Below are 8,927 nucleotides of genomic sequence, written 5' to 3' on the forward strand. Positions count from 1 at the left end.
GGTAACCATAGTCCTCAGAAATCCACTGGAGGTTAGAACGCCAACACAAAGAAAGAGGACTGGAACGGACATCTGTCCGATAATGAGAGGGCCAGCCGGTGGAACCTCTGGCGGCACCTGAACAATCCCCTAAAGGAATCTGCTACTTAACTAGTTTACAGCTGAAGGAGCATTCCACTGGTTTTACACATGAACTAAAGTTTACTTGCCATTGTTGGGCATTCTAAAGCTGTGGATGTCTTTCTTGTCTCTAGAGAAGGGTTTTTCTACGTTTACACAACGCTCTCACCGAAATGGACAAGTTTTTCCTTTTACATTTCACGTAAAGTCCCAGGTTTAGATGGCCTTGTTTTGAATGGACTGCCGAGGACCACCTCCACTGGGAGGTCTACTGTAGTTGTGTGAGGGGTTCTGTAGGGGGGGATAAGACTAGAGTTACTGTCTGGCTCCACAGAGACCAGTTTTGTTAGTTTACACAGCAATGCTGGAGTTGTCAAAGTATCTTTATTAGTCTCCCTTTGTTTTATACACTGAGTAACATTGCTGCAAGAGTTACAACAGACACAAGCACAGGGTTAAAACAATGAAAAGACAAATGTACAGTAAACATATGGGCTACTTAAAAAGCTGTGCAAATTGCAGATTAAATATTACCATTTTCCATACTAAAATAAGATAAAAGCATCCTTCCTACATTCTTCTGTTCACCCATGCATGCCTTACAACCACTCTATCCTACTTCCATACGTATCCATGCGTTCAGTCTTAGTAAAACATTTTTTTTTCATTTATCCATTCATAAATATCCAGACATTTAGTTAAAAGTCCATTCATTCCTCCATTCATATCGATGTATACATTCAGTCACAGACATTAAAGAATTCATAGTCATACGTTCATCGCTGCTCATTAATGAGCTTGACTGCGAGAGGAGCAAATGAGTGCTTATACCTGTTAAATTTACACAGAGGAACCCTGTACCTCTTTCCTGAAAACAAAACGTGAGAGTTATCGGACAGAATGCTCTTAGCCTGTCTGATCAAAAAGCTCCTGCGGGTTGGGAGGTGCAGGTGTTCCTGCACTCAATGCATAGACAAAAGATTTCCTCTCGGCCAGAACGTGAAAAACACCTTTCGCGTATCATGTTGAAAACACTGCATCGTAAACGGCCTCAGTTCACTATAGAAAGCTGAGTGTGTCCTGTCTGAAGTCTGACCGCTCTGCTCTCACCGCAGCAAATCGAGGACTTCACTGACGTCAACGAGGGGGAGAAGGAGATCATGAAGCTGTGGAACCTCCACGTCATGAAGCACGGGTGCGTATGAAGCGATCCCCAGTCCCGTATCGGATCCACCCATCAGACCCTTTTTTGGTTTTCCCTGTGAGACAAAGAGCTGAATGTGTGCTGAGTAAAAATGTCCCGACACAGTGAGTGAACAGCTGTTGTTTACCAGCTTCTGACTCCAAAGAGAGAAGGTCTGGATTTGCAAGGACCTGATCTTTGTCTGAACACAGACACCAGCTGCAGGAAGCACAATTCAGCGGTTTGGGAATTAGCGTTAATTAGCTCCAGCTGATCAAGTGTGTCTGCCTCAGGCCATCGTTGGCTTATTTAAACCTGGCCTCATTTCTTTTCAATAATACCCAACCAGCTGTGCTCGACCGGCACATTCGGATGCAGCCAGGGCAGTGTATTAATAATGGATTCTTTTTTTTATTTTTTATTTTTTTATAGCGCACACAGAAAATAGAGACCTTGTGTGATGGAATTTGACACAAAGCGTATTGGTTTAACATCACTTACTATACCCTTTAACCCTTCTGCCCTCCAACAGCTTCATAGCGGACAACCAGATGAACGAGTCCTGCCTGCTGTTTGCCGATCACCACGGCGTCCACATCGTCAAGAACAACCTCTGTCGCAACTTCCTGCTGCACCTGATCAGCATGCACGACTTCAACCTGGTGAGCACGCAGACCATTGACCAGGCCATGGCCCGCCTCCGCCTCCTGCAGAGCCAGGGGGCTCACAGGGACAAAGAAGAGGAGGAGGAGGAGGAAGAGGAGGACTGGGAGACGGCCGTGGAGTCCCAGCCGGAGCTGGACCCAGATCCCGATCTCGACCCGTCCGAGTACACGCCCTGCGATGACGAGGCTGCCAGTGGCGGCGCGGAGAAGGAAAGCCAGCAGCAGGAGGAGGAGGAGGAGGAGGGGGGGGGTGCGGGGGCCGCGGCAGTGGCAGTAAAGCAGAGCGTCGGGCAGACAGTCTCCGGCTCTGGATCAGTTTTAAACTGAATTTAAACTCACATTACAGCAAAGACACCCCCCCCCCCCCCCCCCCCCCCCCCCCCCCCCCAACAGGACAATAAATCTAGAAAAACAGGCGATAGACAAACAGGTGTTAAAACACACACAGGTTACTGCAGGGATTCCGTTTTCTAGGGCACACACGATGGACTTCTCTTACATCGACGAGATGCTTCAGGGGAGTTTATCATTTCATGACTTGGGGAAAGTTGAAGCTCAGAATCAACGTTATTTTTCGTCCTCTACGCCTTGCGTCTGGACAGATGCAGCGGATGTGACAGCTGTGTCAGCTACCTGCCCTAACGTCCTCTCCTCTCCTCTCCAACCCGCGTGAGTGTATCAACGACAAACCTGTGGAGCAAGCGCAGAACAAATTCAGCCTTCGGCGTGGATTTGTTAAAACGGTTTTCGATTCATTTCTGTGCTCGCTCCGTCGTTATTGAACAGAATTCAAAGGGGTCTTTTCCCTTAAACCCCCCCCCTCCTCGGTGTGAAACACCAATCAGTGACGTTTCTGCCACAATCGGCTCCACCAAAGTTTTTTTTTTAGTTTTTTTCTACTGAATGTGTTCATATGCACACAAGTGATCAAGTCTCTAGGTGTCTAGTCAGGTCTCTGGGTGTCTCAAAGTGTCCAGGACTCCTGTCAGTTCTCCGGCTGTCTAATCTGGTTTCTTATTAGGTCTTCAGGTCTCTAATAAGGTCTCGGGGTCTCTGATCAAATGTCCAGATGTCTCATCTAGTCTCCATCTCCACATCCATCTCTGGCCTTCTCCATCTGATCGCCATATATTCTCCATCAGTACAGTATATATTGATATTTATTATATATATTTTTTTCTTCTTCTGTTCTCGGGTGGAATACAGTCCCTCTCCAACAGCCGGGGATCAGAGTCCTGGATCAGTTGCATACTCGCAGTGTGCAGTTTCTACTACTGGTGCTAGATCTTTGTATTCCTCTGAAACTCTCCGTGGTCTCGGGTGCTTTCTTACAGCGACCTCCACTGCCAGCACTCACAAACCGCAAGATGCATTCTTGCTAAATATACACAGTATATATATTTCCCTCGAACGGACTTGTTGTTTTCCTCCAGTGCTCCTCATCATGCAGCTCGGCCCTGCTGAGCCCAGGACAACAGACAGACAGTAAACTGTGTCCCACTTCATGCTCCGCCTCCTTTTACAAATCCACAATTCAAGGCAAAATTGTTTTGCCGGGTCGGCGATGGGTGTGTCCTTTGTGTGTAGATCGTCTAATTTGGGAAGAAGATGCAGGTTAAGACCTCCCAATTTTGGATTAGTCAATGGACAGAGAATGAATTGTCTCAACAGTTGCTGATGAGACTTTTGGACGGTTAATCCAGATGCTGGTTCCAGTTTTTTGAATGGGAAGTTGCTGGTGTAGACTTTTTGGACTGTTGTTCACACACAAGGGCTCTGGGAACTGCAGGTCTGCGTTTCCCCTCAAGTTACCATCTTAAGTTATTAATTGACAAAATAGTGATGAACAAACCGGCCCCCTTCAGAGGAGGCCGAGCCTGGAACAGCACACAGGTGAAGCCATCAGCCGGAGCTGAAGCTGAACATATTGGCCGTTATTTTTTTCTGTGTCATTTCTCAGCTGGTGTGTGGTTTATTTTTCCTCCTGCCGTTATGTACAAGACTCTGTGAAACTGTAATAAATTAGCTTTGGAATGTGTTTGGAAGCCTGAACGCCACCCAGGAGGTTTTTGTCAATTTCTTCTTTTTTTTTTTTTTTTTAGTTGACACACCAAAGGGGATGGATTTCCTGCACATATCTCCGCTCTTGTTTCTTGTCTCCTGTGAATCTTTCCTTGCTTTTTCAAAAAAAGGAAAGGGGAAAAAAAAAAATAGAATAAAAGATTCCTGCAACGCCTCTGACCCAATTTTCACTGCCTTGAAAACAATCTCAAAGTTACAGTGAGACAGAAAGCCCAATGTCCAGATGCTGCTTTCAGGTTCCTGCTCCATACAGCGCACGTTGTGTGCAGTGTGAGCCGGCAGCTGACAGGACTGGCATTGATGCAGGAACTGATGCAGAGATATTGAGGTTTCATGGGAGTAGTAGGATGTGTATTTGTACCTTCTCATATCGTGACCCTGATCTTTTAAAAGATATCTGGTTTGCAGTGGGTGTTCAGAGCCATCTGGACCACATGTGATAGTTCTGAGTGACGGAGCACTTTTTGTTTTTGCATAAAGCCCACTGTAGAGCTTTTCTTTTCTTTCTCTTTTTTTTTTTTTGTTCATTCACATGAGACCAGCAGCATTTTGCACAAGATGAGTGGAGCCATGTCAAGAAAACAAGACTTTTCTTCAACAACTATGTAAAAACCAGCTTGACATTGTGAACTTTTAAGTTGAGTCAGAATGGTTTTCTATTAAAAGAACAATTTTGTACAATTATAGACCCCGTGGTCCATTTCTTTCCTTGATACGAATAGGCATGGAACGATTATCGGTGTAACGGTAAACCACGATTAAAATGTTGACAAAAACAATCACCGTTTTCATTTAAAATATTATTATGATCACAGTGGATTACCACGGTGTGGAAACCGAGTAGGGGAGACCGGGGATGTAACTTGCAGAATGTTTGCGGTAGGGCACTCCAATTTTGACACAAAGTACCCTCATTTAATACAAAATAGCAATGTTTTAAACTTCAACTATATCACAGAATTCAGTATTTGATGTCAAATGCAAAGAGGGCCATTGTTACAACCTACCCCAGGGTATACACCAGGGTATGTTGTAACACCTCCTGGGCTAAATTGAAACCGTAAGATTGAACTAAAAACTGAGACTACACCGCAAAATATGCTTCTGTAGAAGTTTATTGTGCATGTGCCAACACTAAAGCATCTCCCTGTGCTTCACTAAGAACAAAAAGAACTCTTCACTGCTGGTGAAAGGAAGAACAATGTCAGTGTGGTATGGATCCTAACAGAAGAACATATTCTGATAACACATACAAAAGGAAACCTTCAGTAGGTGAGAAGTAGCTCATAATACACGTTCAATTACAGTAAAGACACTGGACAATTAGTTTAGCTAACTGTATCAGCATGGTGGTTTGAAATTGGCAAAGATGAAATGACTCAGATTATACATAACCTACTCTCTTACCTGATATGTTGCCTAATTCAAACTTCACCAGCATCGGTACTAATCAAAATATAGACTTGGTCCCAAAAATTACTCTTTTTACCTGAGTTGATGTTTTGGCTGTAAAATCTGCACACTTCTTTTCACAGCTGTGCAGATTCACATGCAAGATCAGAGAGTTGTTATACATGAAATTAATAACATTACGATTATGTTATCCCTTATTGGTGAAAGTGATGCTGTTATAACTATCCCTTTGATACAATAGGGTGACTAAATGTCCTCTTTTTCCCGGACATGTCCACTTTTTACGTACTTTCTGGGGAGCAGATCAGACAGGGAGCAGATCAGACAGGGAGCTCCCTTAATGTGCTCCCGGTCTGATCTGCTCCCTGTGTGCTCCCTGTCTGATCTGCTCCCTGTGTGCTCCCTGTCTGATCTGCTCCCTGTGTGCTCCCTGTCTGATCTGCTCCCTGTGTGTGCTCCCGGTCTGATCTGCTCCCTGTGTGCTCCCTGTCTGATCTGCTCCCTGTGTGCTCCCTGTCTGATCTGCTCCCTGTGTGCTCCCTGTCTGATCTGCTCCCTGTGTGTGTCCCTGTCTGATCGCTCCTGTGTGTGCCCTGTCTGATCTGCTCCCTGTGTGCTCCTGTCTGATCTGCTCCCCGTGTGTGCTCCCTGTCTGATCTGCTCCCCGTGTGTGCTCCCTGTCTGATCTGCTCCCTGTATGTATCGCAGAGCAGGCCACAAGGCAGCTTCTCAGGAATTATGTCACGCAACAAGATCATACAGGGAGCAGATCAGACAGCGGAGCAGCATTGAACACAAAATGCCGAAGCGTAAGCAGCTTCACAGTTGAACTGCATTAAAAACTTTCCATGTACCGTCCCGGTGGACCGTGTGCAAAAGCTAGCACATATATTTGTTGGTGTCTAATAAGGTGCTGGAGATCTCAAAGCTCACATGGACACCTTACTTTATTACATTAAAAAGGTTTTAAGAGATATTTATTTAAAGCTGCCAAGTGTCCTATTTTTTTGGAAATCAAAATATGGTCCCCCTATGTTACAACCATCTCTGGTCTGGGTCTCCCCTATTTAATCCTTCCCAGCTTCATCCGAGCCTGCTGAAGTTGCCGCGCCGGCGCACCGCGTAGCCTGCAACAGACGTTTCTTGAATCACGGCGGAAGGAGGAGATGACTCAGGGTGCTCAGGACATTTATCAGCCCTCTAAGAGGACTGAGTCTGAAGGTTGGGCATATTTTGGTTATTATAAGAATGCAGAGGGACAGTTGGCAGCAAAAACAAATTGCCGCTAAAGGCAATTAAACTCTTTTAAAAATACCGCAATAATACCGAAAGCAGTAATTATTTTGGTCACTACAACAATGAGGTTACATTTTCATGCAGTTCCATCCTAGATATGACGTATGACGGGGGGGGTGACATGCAGAAAAAGGCTGGAAGTCGGAGTCAAACCCGCAGCCCCCTGCTTTGAGGACTAAACCTCCATATATGTGCGCCTGCTCTACCAACTGAGCCATCCGGGCGCCCTTTTTGGGAGTACTTTTACTGAAGTAAAGGATCTGAATATGTCTTCCATCACTGCAGTTCATAGATACTGAATACTTTAACCGAGAGCTGCATGTAAAAAAAAAAATTTATATTGTCACAAACTCTGCACACAAGGGTTCAGTTTACATGATTTGACCTTTTATTGAACAAAACACCAAAGATGACAGCAGTGGGACCAAATGTAATGCAGAGGTTTGTGCAGCAGATGTCCCTGTTTTTCCCCGTCAAACAGGAAGAAGATACCGTTTCTTATGTCCACTGTATGGTTCACTGGGTTGAGGAAATCTGTACCATGAACTGGACCCACTCAGGGTTCCCCAAAAAGACCAAAACACTGACCTCAGATCAGCCCCAAAAACAGCCAACATCACTGCAGCGTCGGTCTGTTAGAGAGCTGAAGAAGAGGAGCTGGTGGGTCCACTGTGTGTGCAGGACACACATCCACTCATAATTAGACCCATTTGGAAATTTGCACAAAGAAAAAAAATACCACGGAAAGACAGAAGGAGTCCTAGAGCTTTTCTTTAGCGTTGCGTTGCGTTCTTGATGTCGCTGCTTTTATCCACACTTTGGAAAAACTGAACCAGAAACACTGTTGATGTCGTAAAGACATGAAGATCAGAAACAAAAGAAAGATGGAAACAGATTTTTCAAAAAACTGGTAACGTTGCAGCATCATATTTTTTTTTTTTTTTTTTTTTTTAAAGCCTTCACTCCACCAGAGCCAAAACAAAATCACATTAACAACGTCTTTACAAAGAATAGTTTGACATTTTGGGCAATACGCTTCTTTGATTTCCCATGTCTGTGTGTTCATAGCATAGCCAGACATCTTTCTCCACCCTGAACCCGTCATAACGTTAGCCTGGTCCTACCAGACGGACATCTCATTTGTACTCTCCATTGACGTCCTTGAAGGCGGGTACTCTGAAGTTTAAAACTATTGGATCTGCCCAGAGCCACTCTGAATCTGCCATAACCGATCGCTCACGTTTGGTCGTGACGTCGGATTAGCATCGCTAGCGGTAGCCTTAACTAACTCCTTCACCACTAACAAAGCGAGCTGGAAAATCTAACTTTTCCCAAACCCTGTGGGGAGGAGGGCCACAACATCATGGCCGCCAACCAAACTCAGCAAAGATTGTTCTTGCTCGGGAGTTAACTTCTGGATATTCAGCAGCGTTGCCACAACGGACCGAATGGCTTCGCTCGCGTCTTTCTCCGCCGCCATTATGGAACTACAACTCAAACTAGCGCACAACATCAACGTCATCGTTCTCAGCCACTCCCTCCGTTCGCTGATTGGACCAGTAAAGAACCAGAGAAAACCCATGAATATATATCAATATATATAAAAATTGAGTAAGAAGGCGGAGCCAGGCTCTTAGGGAAGAAATAAGCTGTGCGTTGTTAGGGATCGGTTTGGGATGCAGCGACGGGAGGATACTGGTTTACGTGTTTACTTATACATTAGCACGAGGCCTTAAAATGGCTAAAAGCAAAGACATCTACAACCCCTTTTTATTAATTTTTATAGCTCTCTAATTAGCAAGTTACATCTTGTTTGTTGTTTGTACACTCCTGTTTTTGTACAAAGGAAACAATTTGTCGTTAACGTGCTGTGATGTGTTGGCGACTACTCTCACGTTGTCAGACCTTACTCTACAGCGCTGTGGAGGAGGGTCCGGCTAGTCCACACAGCATTGTGGGATGGGAGAAAAACGTGCTCTGGTGTATTGGTATTCCTTTGAACCAATCACAACCGTCTCGGGCGCCGCTAAGCACCGTACGGAGAAACGGAATCGCCTCAGGAAGGAACTTGTTTTGGTGGAACATGTGTACGTTCAAAAATAGTTTTAGTCGTACAACAGAAAACGCCGATTGGACAGATAGTCTAGCTAGCTGTCTGGATTTACCCT

The 8,927-nt window shown here is 45.0% G+C and overlaps 1 protein-coding gene and 1 long non-coding RNA gene across 3 annotated transcripts in view; both read left to right on the forward strand.

The window, feature by feature from the left end:
* Nucleotides 1-4,736, forward strand: part of LOC116702950 (polycomb protein suz12-B) — a 66,415-nt gene extending 61,679 nt beyond the window's left edge. For both annotated transcript variants that reach the window (XM_032537505.1, XM_032537506.1), the window contains 2 exons: nt 1,236-1,315; nt 1,836-4,736. In XM_032537505.1, the coding sequence (XP_032393396.1) occupies nt 1,236-1,315; nt 1,836-2,295 (540 nt within the window). In that variant the 3' untranslated portion in view covers nt 2,296-4,736. The remainder of the gene's footprint in view (nt 1-1,235; nt 1,316-1,835) is intronic.
* A 2,687-nt stretch (nt 4,737-7,423) lies between these two features.
* LOC116702963 (uncharacterized) overlaps nt 7,424-8,927 on the forward strand; it is a 15,338-nt gene continuing 13,834 nt past the window's right edge. Inside the window, exon 1 of the long non-coding RNA XR_004335297.1 lies at nt 7,424-7,516. This is a non-coding gene — a long non-coding RNA (uncharacterized LOC116702963). The remainder of the gene's footprint in view (nt 7,517-8,927) is intronic.

This window comes from Etheostoma spectabile, chromosome 15 (assembly GCF_008692095.1).
Source record: "Etheostoma spectabile isolate EspeVRDwgs_2016 chromosome 15, UIUC_Espe_1.0, whole genome shotgun sequence".
NCBI classification, from domain to species: domain Eukaryota; kingdom Metazoa; phylum Chordata; class Actinopteri; order Perciformes; family Percidae; genus Etheostoma; species Etheostoma spectabile.